We start from the raw sequence: 19,718 nt of genomic DNA, 5'->3' as shown, positions 1-19,718 counted from the left end.
AATCTGTATTAACTGCAGAAAAAAAAGATAATCTCTAGCAGCTGGGGTGATAAAAAACTAGCAACTCAAGCAGAGAAGAGTGATTCAGCAAGACCATCACCTCCTATTTTATTAATTAATTGTCTTGTTCAAAATTTTTATTATATTAACATAAAAAGACTCAAGACTAGTTTAAAATTTTTAATAAAAACCCCAATTTATTTTAAATAATCAAGGTCCTACTGTTTTGAAACAAATATAAAAGAAAGACAGATCACTAGGGCTCTTTAAAATTGTAGAATCTGTATTCACTGCAGGGGGAAAAATGCATATCTGTAGCAGCTGGGGTGATAATAAACTAGTAACTCAAGCAGAGAAAAGTGATTCAGTGAGACCATCACCTTTTATTTTAATAATTACGTAACAATTTGTTTAAAATTAAACACAAGGCAACTTTATTTTTCTCCCTTTGGTGCAAAAAGACATTCTTCAAAGAACAAACCAGAACAGATAAACAACTACAATAATAGTTTACAACTGTCAAGTAGCACTTTTAAATTTTTATACAGAACAATGTTCACAGATGAAACAGATTTTTTATAAAGTAACAATAAGTATTCTTAATAAGTGGTTCCAATAGCTTAAATGGGGACTATGTTTGTAAGTAAATATCAAAGTTCAGTTTTGCTCTTTGCTTGCATAGAAATAGGTTTTGAAATCATAACCAAGATTTTCATTTCATCTCAATTCAAAACATCCAGAAGTACAATCACAGATAATTTGTAGAACAATTTTTCGATTGTAACACCACTCTTTGCTAATTGCGACCTCTCAAATGTGAATTTTTGGAAAAAAAGTTTATAAATTAGATAAAAATTTCATCAATAATTTAATTTACATATGTATTCTTATATACAATATCTAAAACATTCTATCCATTTTTCACCACTGATATACAAAACACTCCTTTTGCAGCTAAAAAAAAAAATTTTCAGCTTCAAGCTATTAAATATTTTCAAGGAAAAAATGAGGAGTGTGGAATTGCAATTAACATATATGCAATTTTTTTTAAAAAATAAAGATAAAACTATCATTCAATCACAGTTTTAAGAGATATTAGCTCTTAATAAAAACTGTTCATTAAACTATAATCAACATACATTAAAAATGTTCAACAAGACAAAAAAAGTATAAAATAATCTGAAAACACAATCTGTTTTTGCAGAGACCTGCTTTGCTTTTGCACTACGGTATTGAGCACTCTTTTTTGTTACTGACAGCCTTTTATGTACACTTTTACTAGTGCAACACAAACTTTGATAGAGCAATACACCACCACTCTTGGACCACAGAGATTGCATAAAACAGATATAACATTTGAAAAAATGGCTGCCTCCATCTTCTTTTTTCACGATTATTCACAGAATTTGTAATAGTTATCTTTTCAAAAGAGCTCTTAGATAATCGAAAACACAGGCACAATGCAAACATATTTCATCACTTGGATATTTGCTGTCTTATATGCTGAAGGAACTCATAATAGGAAAATAATGATTCTGTCCTATCATCAAGCATGTATTGCAAGAATAAGTACCTTTCTTTACTGTCTTCCCTGAAATGAAAGAAATAAAAATTAATTTATTATGCTTACATATATAGTATGAGCATGCATAATAGAGTGTCCCAAAAAGGACAGCTAAATTCAATTTTAAACAAACCAGATTTAATGAAACAGCTCAAGTTTTCTTTTTTAATTTAATAACAGCTTGAGCCACAGAGATAATATGTAATAGATAACATTTAAATTACAAAAATTATTTAGTTAATCTATTGGCAGTTTTAACATTTCAATTTTTACTGCTTCCAAATGTTTATACTATTTTATTTACTTATTTATTTATTTTTAATAAAACTGTGGCCCACACTTTCAAATAAGATAACTGTTTTGAACATTTATTTTCCTTCCTCCCAAGTTAATTCTAGATGGGTGTAGCAGTGCAAAAAAAATCAGAGGCTTTTTTTGTGTATGCAAGACCATTTGTAGGAACAAAATGAAATGAGGTTTTCTATGTGCATGACCATTTGGAAAGATAAAAAATTACTATCTTCTACAGGCAGAACCACCAGTGTGAATGTATCGATGTACTGTATTGAAAACACACTTTAAATTTAATTTGTCACTATTTGTTGTGGATTTCAGGATGCATGCATCATTTGTTCATTACACTTCAATGCCATAATCATGTAATCTACAGTAAGTTTCAAGACAAGGTTGGGTCACTTAGATTGTGCAACTTCCTCATCATTGGCACAACAGTCCAGGGGAGAGCCATGATCTCCGCTTGGTCATTTCTCAACACAGTTCTTTTAACATCTTTAAATTTTTGTTAACAATCCATTTTTAAAAGAAGCATGCATTGAAATAAGATATTAATTGATGCATGAATGAAATTCCGTTACAATCATACAAAATTATGATTGAAAAGTTCATCAAAAGAAATGTAAATGTTCCAACAAAACTATGAAAAACATCTGACAAGGGCGTTATTTTCTTACAAAATTGAAAGCATTCAAACTCATAAAGGATATCGTTGTTTTACTGCCCACATATTGTAGTCAATAGTAAAAGATCTTGCAAAGTAAAAACATAAATTATGTGAAAAAAATGAGAAAAAATTACAAAAATTTTAAGATTTCACACTATGCCCTCTTGTAATTAAAATTGTCATATACTCTAACAGATTGTTTTTGGCATAACAAACAAAACAATTTCCATAAGTTTCACAACACAATAGTAAATTACATAGGCATACGATAAAAACTAATTTATATGAACAACATTATTTCAATTTAAATAAGAAATTACAGACTCATGTCAAAGCTTCATTTAACCACTAAATTGATAAATAATTTAAGATAAGAGAAAAAAAAAGTACTTTTGTGAAGCTGATAAAATAGTAGTAATTTAAAAATTTTATAAATGTTCGATTCATATATTTAGAGGACATAGAATTTTATTAAACTTTTTTCAAGTAGAGTCGACAAAAAACTTACATGTAACTGTTACAATACATCTTTATCTTCTTAATCTTTTAATTGTAAAAAAAATTAATTTACAAAACACAGTTCAAAATAACAAGTGTTTTTATAATTAAACAATCTCATACCTGATTATTTTGANTCGAATAAATATATACCAAAAGTGACAGTGCTTATTATTTTTGAAAACCTGGGTCAGGTTTTTTTAAAACATTTTCAGATTGTTAAGGATTAACGACATCTATGAATATACATCTGTATTCCCTTTTTAATCACTTCATTGAAATTGAATTGTAAAATTAGGAGCAGATATTAAAATTTGCATTTTTTTTCATACATTAAAAAAAAAGAGAAAATAAATAAATTTGAAATAAGGAAAGTACTATATGTCGCTACTAGACATGCATCACAAATTCAGCTGTGGGTCAATTTTGGTAAATATTCAGTTATGCCAAAAAGAAAAAATACATTTCTATTAACAAAATGTTTCATTTAAAAGGGTATCCATTAAAAAAATTAACACTAAGAAGTTGAAGTAGAGTTATGCATGAGAGAAGTCCTATTTCAAGTAAAAACGGGTCATACTAATATCTAATCACCCAAAATCCTTCCATTTTTTTACAATTAGGCTTAACTTAATATATATATATCTTTTCAAATTCATTGACATAAAGATTTTTAAGAAAATTTTTATACAAAAAAAAATAAAATTATGTTTAAGATTTATAATTTTTAAATATATATGTTTTTTACTAGTTCTCGGGGGAAACATATAAATGAAAGGGTTTAAAATGATTTTCCAAAGGTATCAACACATTCCTATGACCAGAAAATTGGTAAGGTTACTTAATTAACAAATATTGATAAATTATTTTTTTCATTATCATTTATAGATATTTACTTGTAATATTTCTTTATCATCCACCATCATTCTTAATATTATTCTCTACTATTAGAATCATTTGATATTTTATTTTTATAGCGAATTAATAATTTCGGAAAAAATGTAATCAAAACTTCATAAAAAACATATTGAAAACAGTATGTAACCAGTTTGAAATTATTACTCAACAGCAAATGTGTTATATTTACTTTTATGAGCTTTAGAATTATTTCCAGCCAAAACTGATATTAGGAATTAACTTTACATAATATTGACTGATATTAAGAATACTAAACAATCTGACGAAAAATATACACTAATTTTAAAGCAACCAAAAATTAAATAGAAATTTAAAAAAAAAAGCATATTAAGTTACAATGTTAACTGAGAAAAATGATTATTAAAATCTAAGTTTGAATTTTATTCTAATCGACATTAATATCAAAAAGTTTGGGATCTTTTAATTGAATAGATTTAAATTTCTATGTAACAATCTGCCTATCCTTAAGAAATAAAAACATTAACGTAACAATCTACAACTTTAAAAAAAATTTACATTGCAGCACAAGTTATAAATAGTTACCACATATTTAACTATCTTGTTAGGAGCGAATCATGCATTCTTATTTAGTACTCAGGAATAAATATGTAAAATATTGTGAAAAAACTTGAGGTTTTCACCAAAACCCCAATAAATCTCAGGTTTTTTATGTAAAATCTAGGTGGGATGGGATTTTTCAAATCCTGTTTATTACAGATCTGTTTAATTTTTAGTACTATCATGAGTTTAAAAAATTTTTACTGCTTTTTATTAATTTACAGTTACTTATTACACACTGAAATATTATGCAAATTTATTTAATTCCTCTAAGAATTTTGGAAATAGTTTTTGTTATAGATATTAGTTCAAACTTTTTTCTGATACTTTGATTCTTAGGGTTCTACTTTGTTCCTATGAGCAAATGCATTACCAGTAGAACTGAATTTTTTGAATTCAGTCAATTTTGAAGGTCAGTGTGGGTTTTCCACTTCAGTACCTTAGAACTCTTCCCCCCCCCAAAAAGCACTATCTCTTCCATGTGCAGTATTCCCCTTGTCCACACTCTATTCTTTTCTTTTAGAATGTCGCTCTTCTCATAGAGTATCATTCTAGGCAAAAGGCAGTATATATTAATGAAAGAACCAATGCATTAATAAAAGGACATGCTTTCTTCTCCTTGCCTGTAGCCCTCTCACACACATCCCTTCTTGTCTCTCTAAAATGCTTTACTCTCGGTGCATGGTCTAATTCTAGGTGATAAAAGAATGTCTATATGTTTTAAAACAATGAACTGAAAAATTGTTCTTATCAACTATAGTGATGCTGAAAAATTAAGCACCTTTAAAAACCTTCTACCAAAATTAAGTACTTTTAGGGGCCCTTATTTTCCAAAATATAAGTTAAGCAGTTTTTAAGGACTTTTAAGGACTGTGGGAACCCTGAAAGGATATCGTTGCCTTACTGCCCACATATTGTAACATTTTGAGGACAATAGTAAAAAATCTTGGAAAGCAAAAGCATAAATTATATGAAAAAAATTAGAAAATATTACAAAAATTTTAAGATTTCATACTATGCCCTCTTGTAATTAAAATTGCCATATTTTCTAACAGATTGTTTTTGGTATAACAAACAAAACAATTTCCATAAGTTTCACAACACAATAGTAAATCACATAGGTATGCGATAAAAACTTTTGAATTTATATGAACATCATTTCAATTTAAATAAGAAATTACAGACTCGTGCCAAAGCTTCATTTAACCACTAAAATGATAAATAATTTAAAATAAGAAAAAAAAGTACTTTTGTAAAGCTGATAAAATAGTAGTAATTTATTTAACAGTTTTATAAATGTTCAATTCATATATTTAGAGGACATAAAATTTTATTAAACTTTTTTCAAGTTGAGTCGACAAAAAACTTACATGTAACTTTTACACTACATCTGTTTCTTCTTAATCTTTTAATTGCAAAAAAACTTAATTTACAAAACACTGTTCAAAATAGCAAGTGTTTTTATAATTAAACAATCTCATACCTGATTATTTTGATAGGACTATGAAATGGTCTCTGATCCTGAAGCCACATAATGAAATTTCTCATTCTTTCAGATTCTGGAGTTGGTAACTCTGGTAAAGATATCTAGAAATCACACAAACACAGATTTAATTACCTAACAATACCAATTATCAGCAGTAACAAACTTTAAATGCCTATGTATGCCTAGTGATGAGGGAAAAGAAATTTTCGGGAAACAATATTCAAGAATATTAAAGAAAAATGTTTAAAAAAATCTTCAACAATGCTTTTTTTTTTCTTCCAGAAACTTTCAGGTGTCAAAACGAAAAATTTTTGTACATTTTTTTATAGAATATATTTTAATTTTCGATCATTTCCTTTGACTGCAAACCATTTTAACAAAAACTACAGGTTATCAATCCAACTTTGTAATCCACTGTACTCCCCTTGCTTGAGCAGCACTAGACAACAAGCAACATGAAATTAACTTAACCAATGTTATGAGAGAAATATTCTCATTAAAATACATTTAGCTTTCTTACATACGAGCTAAACCTTTTGGCAAAGAGCATAATAAGTGTGAATTTAATTCAAACAAGATTGTAGAATGTACAGCAATTGACAAACTTTTTAAGAATCACCCAATGTGGGCAATGAAACATTGAAAGCAATCCAGGATGAAAAACAAGGGAAAGAAAGTTCTTTTATTTTGCCGGAAGAGGATAGATGGGATTCAGCAATGGTGTGGTTTTAACATTTTGAATTCCTGTATACAAAAACTGCTTACAATGTATAGAGGGCCAAAAAAAAAGACCACCCTGAATAACTTTTGATCTAGTGGTCGAATCTTCACATTTGAGGACTAAATCTTAATCGCTCGAAAAAGTGCCCTAAAATATGCTAATTAATAAGTGCTGACAATATTTTAAATTATGAAATCATACACTTTCTCTTTTTTTCACAAATTCTGATTTCAGATTACCAAAATATAGGGGGTGGTCGCAATATGGGAAATATGGTCTAAATAGTTTGATCAGGAGAGTGATTCAAAGTTTGGACCCCTTAATATTAATTTTACTTTTTGTGATGTGGATTTAGCCATAGCTCCAGAACTTTTTAAGCGAATTGAAAAAGCTTTGCACACAACTTCAAAATTTGTTTACCCAAAGATAATTTCACGCAAAAAATATATTTTGGTAGATATTTACAGTTTTTTATTTTATTAAATGATACTCAAAAAAATGTTGAACTGAATGGTACAAAAATTTTTACATTATATAAAAGTATGTCATTTTGCAAGGCAAAATAAAAAATTTAAGTGAAATCAGTTGAATAGTTCCTGAAAAATAGAGTTTTAAAGAAGTTGAATATTCACAATGCCATAGAAACTTTGTATATTAGCAAAGCAGTTAGAAAAGTGGTGGCAGAAATAAATATGATCAAAACTGTATTAAACTTAGTTTTTTACATAAATTCAAAACACATTTTTATAGTAATTCAGCTTTTCATTGAAATGAAATAGCATCATTATTAAAAAAATATATTTTTCATTTTTTTGTAGAGAAACATACAGTTATTTTGGTTCATATTTTGAATTCATTTTAGATAATTACAAATCAATTTAGAAAATTTAGATTCAATTTAGTTAGCCAATATGAAATTTTTAATTAAATACTAAGACTTTAGATATGCATAACAGCTATTAAATCATTATTATATTATAACTTAGCTTTTCCATTTACATAATTAAAAAAATTTAAATCACGATTTCTATGCGTTTAATTATAGCCTCTAATGAATGACAGTTTAATTTTACAATGCCTTGTCTTATTTATTTAAAGACTAACAAAATTTTCTGCTTCAAAATTTTCTGCAGTTATTAACTAACAAGTATATTACCACTTTTGTTAAAGATTGTTGTCCCTTAAGGATCAAATATAGACAAACTAAATGATTTAAAAAGATATAAATAAGCTTTTTCAATTTCAATAAAAAAATTATAACAAAACTAATTTTCAATAAAAAAAAAGAATAAACTTGCTTTTACATTTCAAACAACTTACAAAATTGCTTAAAATAATTATAAATACTTATTAAAAACGCTATTAAAATTCAAATAGTACTATTTAAATATGCTTTTTCCCTCATTGTAGAGAAAATGGTTCAGTAAAAAATAATATACTCCAAATAATTTTCGTTTTTGAAAAAAAAAAAGAAATAGGAAAAGAAATTTATTTAAATTTTAAAGGACCTACAAACTAATGCCAGACTCAAAACCAATGCAGCCCAACAAGCCCAGGTCATGTAAAAGCATTTCTTTTTTTTTTAACTATTTGACCTACATGCTCAAACTACAAAAAAAAAATTGCCAAAGGGTAATAAAAAAATTAATTATGTTTATTGTTGTCGTTGATTTACGTCGCACTAGAGCTGCACAACGGGCTATTTGCGACGGTCTGGGAAACATCCCGGAGGATGATCCGAAGACATGCCATCACAATTTTGATCCTCTGCGGAGGGGATGGCACCCCTGCTTCGGTAGCCCGACGACCTGCGCGTGAAGTCGAGCACTTTACGGTAGCACAGTTTAACGAGGACCAATACCTCACACCCTCGGTCCCTACGCAGACTGATCCAAGTGGTCACCCACCCGCACACTGATGCTTGACTTCGGTGATCTGCTGGGACTGTCTTAACGATCAGTCCACTGCGGGACTAAATTATGTTTAAGAAGACATAAATTTTATTTATGAGAGTACATTCACTTTACATCTGTTTCAAATCTTTAATAATATTTACAAATATCAGAACTCATTTTTTTAAATATAAAGCTTGTTTAAAACATTCCTACTCTGGTTTGTTACAACTGTTTTTGTTCCTATTTAATACTCATATCTTTTATTTTGTTATAAAAAAGAATGTTTTTTGTAAATGTCCAGTTCATTTAAACTTAAAAGTTCTGATATAGATGTTAACTTTATCTTGTTACAATGTCATGTTTTCAATAAATTAATATTAAGTACATTAAAAAGTTTTTGTTTACATGCATTCAAAAAGATGTTTCTCAAAGGCATTATTGAGACTTATATTGTATAAATAAACATGCCTAGCAGGGTATGTAAAGTTTCTGAGGCTTTTCCAGCCTTGAAGAAGATACATTTTGAGTTACCATTAATTAGTTTGTAAAGTGTGCAAAATCTTAACATTCTACTTACCATATCTTCTGGAATGGCACTAAAGTTAGATACATTAAGCACAGAAGTGCAAAACTGGTCATTGATTGCTCGACCAATATATAAATATAAGACATCTAATGTGTCAAGTATGTAAGCTCCATGACGATCAATTTTTTCACTAGATAATTGCAGAATAGGGGGTTGTGGAATTATGGCATCATCATCTTGGTGAATAGCATTCTAAATTTAAAAAAAAAAAAAGCATTTTTACTGATATATAATTGAGATAATACACTATAGTTATACAAAAAGGAACCAAATTCTTAATTCAAACACCAGTCATTAAAAATTAGAATAGCACCAAATGTGTTAAAATACTTAGGCTAACATATTTTAGTATGTAATAAAAGATAAATTAACTTCAATATTTAAAAAAGTGAGATTCTATTACTAAAGAAAAAACATTTTAACTAACGTAACATATTTTGCTAAATACATAATATAAGCATTAATGATTACTAAACATTAATGAATCTATTACAAAACATAGCACTTAGATACTTGACATATTTTTTTACTTATAAGATAATAAAAGGTGACCAAAAATGATTAACTTCATTTTGTAAAAACTAGTTTTTTATAACTAGAAACAGTTTTTTGTCGAACTTTCCTGTTGAAAACCAACGATTTTATAACTTAAATAATAGCAAACTTCCTCAAGAAATAATAGTTTTGCAATAGAAAACTTAGGCTGAAAAGAAAGAGAAAAACTGATTTAGTGATGAAATTAAACAAATATTTATTGCACCCTAAAATTAGTATTAGGCATGAAACTAAAATTTTACTTCTTGAAGCTAAAGTGCAAGGTAAAGATTTATTTAAAATTTATTGAAAAGAAATTAAGACTGAAAATAGCTCTAAAAAAGTTTATTTCATAAAAATCAACATACCTTATCATCTAAAGCGTGTACAGGATATAAAGTAGGATAAATGTATTTCATTAAATAAACTAAGGGTAAAGTTTTCATACGATCCATAGCATAAACTCTTTCATCTAATTTAGTGCTAACACCAGTCCTAAAGGCCACCTGAAAAAATTACATATTTAAATACTGAAAAGAAAGGCAATACTTTGTACATTGTAATAATAATTTAAAAATAAAAAGAATGTACTCACATGTTTCAATAAAGCTAAAATGAACATAGGTATCAAACGAGTTGAAAATGGTGACATAAGAGCACCTGCTACATTTCCTGACATGGTTGACTTAAAAACTCCTAACACATCCAAACAGACATTGATAAGAGCATCTCTAGCATCGGTAAGAGACGCAGTAACGCTTCGATCAACAGCTAAAAGAAATTGAACTTATAAATATTCAGAAGAAGGCCTGAAAATAATCACCTACCACGTAGTGAGTCAACAAAAAAAGGAGGCAATATAAATTAAATAAACAACCAGTCACATTCTCCCATCTTTTTTTAAAAAATCGCTTAATTATTAAAGTGCAGAAAGATACTCTGAATAACAGAATTTTCAGTAAGATGTGTAATGTTTCCATTCAAAATTTTGATCCCTCAAAATCCATCAATTAGTGGTGGAAAATTCCTCAACGATTCACATATTTTAAAGTTGTAATGTATACATTACATTTATTTTACCATCCCAAATATTTTTAAATAAGTTCTTTAAAGCTAATATGAACATTTTGTAGCAGTTATATTAGTTCTATTGCTGAAGTATCTTTTTATAGACATAAATTGTTTCCAATATGAATTTTTTTTAAAAAATATAATTTTATACAAACAAAAAGAATAAGTTTGAAAAATGTGGTGATTAAATGAAAAAGACCTATCGATATCAGCCACAGACTCTTTAGGTTTGACAAAAAAGTGGTTACTAACTAAAAATTTAAATTTTTAGGTCTATTCTGAAGTATCATAAGAATATTTAAAAAAATTTCCAAAATTGGATTTATTTGGATACAGCAAAACAAAATTAAATTTATTGTATTATAACTGTTTTCCTAAAGAAAAACCCTTAAGGAGAGTAAAACACATATATAACATAGATTATAGTAGAGAAATTAGCAATTTTCTTTCCTAAACCAAAATTTGTGTAACATGTATTAACATAACGTCCGTGCACTTAACTTTAAATAGAACAAGTGGACTATTTGAAATCTTTCTTAAGTCACTTCTCAGGTTAATTTATCATAAGGTTAACTTAATGACTTATTAAGTTACTTCAACCTTACAAATCATTATAACATTAAAGTACTTTAAATGAAACAATTAGACTATTTAAAATCTTTACAGGGTATCTGCCACATTTTAGGTTTTCAAATTCATGACTTTCCATGACTAATTCCAAGAATTTTTCATGACTTAACGACGCTACTATTTTCTCCGGAAAAAAAAAACACAGCAATAAATTTAAAAAAGCATTTTAATAATATTAATTGAAATTATATGTATAACCAAAACTGTTAAACACTGCATCTTCATATTTATAGATTTTAAATTTAAAAAACAAGAGTAATGAAAAGAGTTAAAGCTATAAAATAGCTGAACAAATACAGAAGCAAATAATTTCTTCTTCTTTTTTTTCTGCAGAATTATATTCTAAAGATACTTTTCTTGTTTATCGAAAAGGAAGAAATACTCCTGATTTTTCTTTTCTCATTTCGGAATTAAAAAATTCAATTATGACTAGCTTGCTTCAGTTAGAAAATTTTAAATTAATAAAATAAAAAAAATAAAAAATAACAAAAATTCTGAAATCACAGAAGTTTAAATGATAATTTGCTCTAGAAATTATGTTTTTCTTTCATTTTTTGAAAGAACATAATTTTTAAAGAACTTGATAAAAACATTTCATATTTTAATCAATTATGACTGTGAATGGGGATTTTGTTACAAATTCAGATATTCAGAACACCATGAAATTGGGTGGGTGGGTGTAAATTCCATTTTAAAATGGGGGGGGGGTAGGTAATACCCTTTTCGACCATGACTTTCCTTGATTTCCTTTTAAAAAATAGTTAAAACCATGACATTTACCTATCATAGAATAATATAAGGATAACATTATAATATAAGTTAAAATAATTGTAATAATTATAAGAATAATTAACTTGGAAACAGATAATTTTAAGTTCTAAGTATAATAAATAATACTACACTCGATGCAAAATAATTATGAGCACAAAATACAATTTAAATGCAAAAGATTAACTTTATAGACATTTATAATGTAATTCCAGAAAACTAATCAAAAGATGAATTATTGGTATAATACTGGCAGTGATCATTAATCAGATAGAGCAAGGTGTACTTTTCATAATCTTTCAAAAATCTAAATCTGCACTAAAACTTAAATTCTAAATATTACAAAAAAATAACATTTAAGACTAAAATAATTGCCACGCTTTTCAACAGCTGCTTATCTTTCTGGCAATCGAAACACAAAATAAGACATGAAGTAAATATTTATAAAATAACTTTTTACATTTGTACACTCCTGAAAAGAAAGAGTCAAATTTTGATCAAAGGCACCAACACATTTACTTTGTTTTGCTGAAAGCGGTTATTTGAGTAGTTTTAACCAAAAGAAAATTAAACAGAAGAAAATTTACTAATTTGGTGAAATTATATAAGACCTTTATTATAGAAAATTATAGCATATATCCTATAATTAAGAAAGAAAATTAAAAAATATCCACCTGTGTTCAAATTGACCCTACTTTAGTATTACAATGATACGGTTAGGTGATAGTTCAAATTAACTGTAGAGAGGAAAAAACACACTAAAAGTTATGTAGTTTTCAATAAAATACAGCAACCATCTCTTTTACTAAAAAAACACAATTTCACTCAAAGCAATTTTATTTTATCGATAACTAATAAATTACGAAATATAAAACAGATTGCTAAAAATTAAACACAGTATAGTATTTTTACCTACCCATTTTGGATACTAAGCCAATAACGGTTTCTTGATCAGCTCCTCCCAATACATCATGAAGCAGCGAAACCACAGGTAAACACAAAGTATGAACTCTAATTCTCCTTTCACCTACTCAAAGAATAATAAGTGTAATAAAATAAATGTAATTTTATGCTGGATTTACTACGCTCATTTTTAAAAGGAGAGAAAAATAAGATAAATCATAAAAATCAAGCTGTTAATATTAAAATAATAGTTTACCTTTACTAGATGTGTAAAGAACTGCAGCTTGAAAACAAACTGTATTGTATTCATTTAAATTCTCTTCAATGGCGATTTGCATACCATACCCTGAATCAGGATTAACATTTGGCAGAGACAAGAGATCTGTTGATCTTACAAAGAAATTACCATGGAAAGTGTGAATAGCTAAACCTGTAAAAGAAGAATGATAATGCTAAAATGTCTCACACATTTTTTGTCTTCTCTTAAATAATTTTTTTTCTTCTAAAGAAGATAAATAAAATGTAGGCTATAAACATTAGTTCATTTAGTATTGAAAAAGAAATTAAAATAATGCAGTTTCTAAAATTAAATAAATTTATTTCATAATTGTTTAGTTTTACAAATTGGGACTAACCTATTAAAAAGATGATTGAAATTGACAAATAAGTAACTAATATAATAACTTCAAATTATGAATTTCATAATAATTTTGGCCATACTAATAATGAAACAGGGTGGCCACAAACACTCAGGAAAAAAAAAAAAAAAAAAAATTCAACTATTTCATGATTTTATTTTATTTACCTGATGTTTTGCAACTTGTGGCATAACAAATTTTATTGTAAATCTTTCAATTATGTCTTATTTTTCTAAATAAATTATATTGCAAAACACTTATAGGTGGCATTACAGTTGAAAATAATCAAATCTTAAATTTGCAAAAGAAGTGATCGGATAATCAATAGGTCGGATATTAGAATTTGAAAATTTTTTAATTTATCTTGGATCAATAGAAAGCAAGTAGATAACAAAGATTTAATTAAATAACTATAAAAAAATCATACTAATAATACTAATATGAAAGAATTAAAGAGCGAAATTCACCACAGAAACTCTAGTTTGATTGACAAAACTAATATTATTACAAATATTAATTAGTGACTGATTTGCAAATAAGGCACATTCTAAAAACTAAAAAACCAGTATCATTATTAATCTATGGATTTTAAGGTCTTGATAATTTTTTTGTGCATACAGTGAAACCTCAGTTAAGTGCACTCTTAGGACCGAAAAAAATGTCTGTTTACAGGAAGGATACCCTTATAACAAAGTTTAGCACTGTAAATTGTTTTTAGAACATGATATAGAAATAATTAAATAATCTACAATAACTATCAACAAGGAAAATTATTTAAATTTTAAAAAATGTTTTTTTCTATACAAAAAGAATTTAAGAAAAAGTTTGATATAAATACATTATTCTAGAGGTAGCTACAAATAAATTAATATAATTTTCCTATAAACACAGATATTCAAGTAAGTCATATGATACCAAACAGGAACTTTTAGTCAGTTGGTTTCAATTATAAGGTTCACACCCCCTAACACCTACCCATCACTTGATAGGAATACCTCCTTGAAAGTAAACCTCCCACGATTCACAGATAACAAAAGAAATCAATGCCTATGGAGTTGTTATATTCACAATTAATCATTTATCAAGTGTCTGAATAAATGTTTCATTTATATGAACACCTCAAAGATATTTATCTTTTTTTACCCCAACAATGTTAAATACAGTCTTCAAATTTATAAGAAAATGAAAGAAATTTTCAGTTGAGAAAAAGCATTGAGAGCAATTAAGGTGTCATTTCAGCTTGTGGGGTCTCATAATCTGTGTCATCCAGATAAAAAGATCAAAAGATGCTGCTGTCGGAATGCACAGTATCATTTTCCCTCCTTTCTTTGCAAAGATAAGGAAAAGTAAAATATTGATTCTTTAGTAGTGAAATAGTTTAACAATATTTAGAGTTATGGTGAAAAGTTGCATTTTTCCCCCTTGCAATTTAAAGGTTGGGTTTTTTTCTTACTTAAAAAAAAAAGTGCCCAGTTTGAAGAGATAAAAAATATTATTTCAGGGAAAAGATGACTGTCTGCGTCTGGTTATGGGACTGTCCGCTTAGCGGAGAACGTGTACAATGGTTTATTGATAGAAGATTCATTGGGAATTAAAAATATGTCCGTATTTAGAGGTGTCAGTTTCGCAGGAGTGTTCAGAACAGGTTTCCCTGTATATATACAATTTGAAAAAAGACATATTAGAAAATTTTTAGTAAAGTGCTTATTCAGGGTTCCCACTCTATGATGAGATTGAAATTCAAGGACTTTCCAAGGACCTCAACAAAATTTTCAAGGACCTTAATCTAAGACCAATTTCAAAAATTATTCTCTTCTATTTTACTAGAAGCAACAATGTGGCAATAATTAATTTCAAATATAATACCTAAATGCTTTGCCTATATAGAGAGAAGANCAAATTCAAGGACCTATCAAGTTTTTCAAGGACCTAAGACGTTTTTCAAGCACCTTCAAGGACCTAAATTTAGCAAAAAAAAATTCAAGGACTTTCAAGGACTCTCAAGGACCGTGGGAACCCTGTTATTAAAGAAAAAAGACAATCAAAGTGAATGGGAGCATTTGGCTATAAACGTTTCAGATAATGGAGGTTCTAATGTAATATATAACTTTAATAACATTACCTCTAGTACATCTAATACGCATCACAGCTTCAAATCCAATTCTACGAGTCAAATATCTCTTTAAATCACCATAAAATCTTTCCACTTGCAATTTACCTAGTTGATGATGATACCCTGGATAATATTGAATACAACCTGAAGAGAATTTTGAGATGCAACCTGTAAAATAATACAAATATGTTTTTATTTTTTTATATATATTTAGTTGATACAAATATATTATGTTTATTTCATTTGATGCACTATTTTTTCACTCGAGTGCTATCTATAAAATTATAATGCAATACTGATCAAGCAATTTTCATTTTAATAAATAGGTATTAAAAGAAAGTAACATTAGAGAAAGTTTCTTTATATCCAATCCAAATGCATATTCAGGGTTGCCACAGAAAAAAATGAACAAAATAGTTGCTTTTAGTAGCCTAAAGCATGAAAATAGTAGCCAANTTTCACTCGAGTGCTATCTATAAAATTATAATGCAATACTGATCAAGCAATTTTCATTTTAATAAATAGGTATTAAAAGAAAGTAACATTAGAGAAAGTTTCTTTATATCCAATCCAAATGCATATTTTTACTATTTAAAAACTACAAAACCTACATAAATGAGCTCATTTTAACACTTTCAAATTCAGTTTTGGTAGAAAAATTCCACAAATTTTATTTAAACAAATCTTTTTGATTTTTGAAAAAAAATAAAAAAAAGAACATAGTTTTTTTAAACTAAAAAGCAGTCTAATATTATACACATTGTAATAAAATTAAATTGTTTACCAGAGTACGTCATATTTTACGTATCTTACTTTTTTACAATTGTTTCACTTATTTATCTGCATTTTAAATCTTCTATCTCCCCTTAAATAATAAAAAATAGAGCTACAATGCTAAAGAAATGAGAGTAAAAGGGGAGCAGTCCCACAATATCTGCAGAAATGTGTGAAATATTCACCATACTGTGGTTAATATGGATTATATTTTATGAAATATATTACTTATTCCTAAAATTAACCTCACCTTACCTTAATTGTATTCAACATTATAAGATTATTAAAAAGTGATAAACATAAGGAGAGCCCCACCCAAAAACAAATGGGTGATAGGGGAAAGTGGACGTAAGATTTAAATTTAGGAGGTCATTTTATATAAAAATCAACAACTCCATTTATTAACTTTTTTTTTTGTTGCTAAAAATAAATAAAAGAAAGACAAAAATGGTTAGAAGGTATCTACAATGAAATTCTTAAAAATGTATAAAAAAAATTTTTAAATATTGTTTTGATTTTAGAATGACTTAACATAATTTTGCTGACTTTATTCAGACAGTTGGTGTTGCTTGAACTGATTATATGTAACTAATATCACTAAATAATACAATTGGCAAATCAAAAAAAAAAAAAAAAAAAAAAAAAAAAAAAAAAAAAAAAAAAAANAAAAAAAAAAAAAAAAAAAAGAAAGAAAGAAATTATTTTGCACGCTAATTTAATAAAAAATAGTTAAAGAAATTGTGTATTAGCTACTTCATTATTTAATAACAAACCTTAAAAATCAACTGGAAGTAAATTTTACACAGATAGTGTATGTTTCGTTTTACAATAAAATAAGTTCTTAATTTAGAAATTAAAATAACTCACTAATTGTGGCAATATCTATATATTGTGAGCAAAGCATAAACAAATCAACAGCTATTTGCTGACCAGAACAGTCTAGTGCAAGCTTTTTGTAGAAATCATTAGCTGGTCCAATGTTTGAAACATCCTGTGTGCAAAAAGAACAGAAACATAAAATAAATACATAAATATGATTATTTCATGTCATTTATTTAAAGGGAAGAAAATTCTAATAACAGAACATACAAATTGCTAACTATTATAAGATAAATTACAATAAATTAAATGTTATACCTTTGCGGCTCTTTGATTTGGATCTTCACGGTTTTTTAAGGCTCCTGGACCATAATTAGGTAAACTGCTTTGAAAAACTGTTACTCGACCACCTATTGGAGACTAAAGAAATAAACACAATTTGAATGCATCCTATTTATGGGGAAAATAATATATTTTAATGTTAGCAATTTAAAAATTTTATTTTTACCATCAGCTTGTAAGCAACTTGAAGAGCAGCACCAAGACAGCTGTTAACATCCCCATTAGATGCAAATCTTTTTGGTAGATCAGTAAGCAATTCTGTAATCAACTACAAAATAAAAATATTACTTATTAACCATTAAAAATTTGTTATAAGTCTCATTAAAAAGGAAAATCTCTGCAAATATTTGAAAAAAAATATTTCTTTCATTTTTATATAATTTTATTGTCTACACTGTTTATTATCCTAAAAGTTTAAGTTGAAACTCAAATTGAGGAAATCATACTTTTTTCATTCACAAGGATAGGAAAGATATGAGCTTTTTGCAAACTCAAAATTAAGTTTTTTCAAAACAGCATTTTTTTAACGCTTAAGACAAAACTCTCAAGTTTAATCCAATTCACTAAAAAATTATGTACGTGAAATAGAAATATTGCACAAAAGACCCTTTTTAGTGAACTTATAATTTTTGCTTCATTACAATTAAATATGTGATCCATAAATACTATATTATTATAACCTTCATAAAGTTATCGAAATATTTATAAAAGGAATTTTCAAGTTACTTGAAGGGAAAAAATACATAACACCTTAAGTTAATTATCATTCAATAAACAAAACAAAAAAAAAAGAACTTAACACTTTTTAACACTTTAATGCAGCACTACTTGATTTGAATACTAAATCTGCAGAATAGGCAAACAAGTATTAACTACAGATTTAAATACTAATAACTTTATCATAGTTTAATTACATGAAGCAATTTAAAAATAATAGAGTAGAGAATATTTCTAATAATTTACTGTCAGGATTGCAACATTTCGAAAATCACAAAACTGAATTTTTTTTATGAATTTGTTGAATATGACCAAACAGCAGTGGCTAAAACATTTATTAAGAATCATATTTATAAATTAATATACTGGATTTACTAAGGTATGTTTTTCGACCGAGAAAAAAAGAAACCTTAAATAATATTACAAATAAAAGTTAGTGATTGACACTTTGATTAGCTATTTCTTAATTTATTGAACTCTTAATTAGCTTTACTTCTTATAAAAAGCCAAAATGAAGAACTGTAATTTTTCTAAAATTCAAAAGTATTAAATACTAATTACAATGTTTTTAATTAAAAATAAGTTACTGCCAATCAATATTTTTAAATAAATTTGTTAACACTTCCCTCAAGTCCACTATTTTAAAAATTCTGGTTTTCTTTTTTTTTTTTCTTTCTTTTCTTGTTTTGCTTGTTAATTGTATTAATTCACCTTACTGACAAATTTCTATCACAGTTTTTTCCCCTTGCATAAATACTCAGGAGTTCGCAAGACTTTTAGACAATGATTCAGGTAGAACAGTTACCTAAATCACTTAACATTTTGAGGACTATTTCCAATCAGCATACTAAATTTACGCAATTTGTTGGTTTACTTTTAAATAAATAGCAGAGGCCCATGACAAGTGTTACTTATCGTTACTTAATAATTTCAATGAAATAGGGATTTTAGATTAAATTGCGTAAATTTTACAACTGTCCAAAATTAAAAAACTTAGCAAAAAAAAAAATTTTTTAATATATTTTAGTGGGCAGTATAATGCACCTTGTTTAATTGCCGCTTGTTTTACTTACAGTCCATGGTCAGCACAATCATACTACTTAAGGGTTTACACATCCACAAATGTCAAAATATTTTTAAGCTACAAAATTAACCACTGAATTAACTTAAATACAGGGATGAGATTGGCCAAAAGGCAAAAAAGCTGAATTTCCATGTGAGT

General features: G+C 27.2%; 1 protein-coding gene across 2 annotated transcripts in view; it reads right to left on the bottom strand.

The window, feature by feature from the left end:
- Positions 1-363: 363 nt before the first annotated feature.
- LOC107453601 (Protein transport protein Sec24AB) overlaps positions 364-19,718 on the bottom strand; it is a 51,017-nt gene continuing 31,662 nt past the window's right edge. For both annotated transcript variants that reach the window (XM_043045377.2, XM_043045378.2), the window contains 11 exons: positions 17,946-18,047; positions 17,756-17,857; positions 17,486-17,609; positions 15,854-16,012; positions 13,350-13,523; positions 13,107-13,217; positions 10,317-10,492; positions 10,090-10,227; positions 9,179-9,379; positions 5,983-6,086; positions 364-1,591 (listed from right to left, as the gene is read on the bottom strand). In XM_043045377.2, coding sequence (XP_042901311.1) covers positions 1,477-1,591; positions 5,983-6,086; positions 9,179-9,379; positions 10,090-10,227; positions 10,317-10,492; positions 13,107-13,217; positions 13,350-13,523; positions 15,854-16,012; positions 17,486-17,609; positions 17,756-17,857; positions 17,946-18,047 — 1,506 coding nt within the window. In that variant the 3' untranslated portion in view covers positions 364-1,476. The remainder of the gene's footprint in view (positions 1,592-5,982; positions 6,087-9,178; positions 9,380-10,089; positions 10,228-10,316; positions 10,493-13,106; positions 13,218-13,349; positions 13,524-15,853; positions 16,013-17,485; positions 17,610-17,755; positions 17,858-17,945; positions 18,048-19,718) is intronic.

This window comes from Parasteatoda tepidariorum, chromosome 3 (assembly GCF_043381705.1).
Source record: "Parasteatoda tepidariorum isolate YZ-2023 chromosome 3, CAS_Ptep_4.0, whole genome shotgun sequence".
Classification (NCBI taxonomy): Eukaryota; Metazoa; Arthropoda; class Arachnida; order Araneae; family Theridiidae; genus Parasteatoda; species Parasteatoda tepidariorum.
Note: the sequence above shows the minus strand (reverse complement) of the source record. Positions and strands in the feature narration are given on the sequence as shown.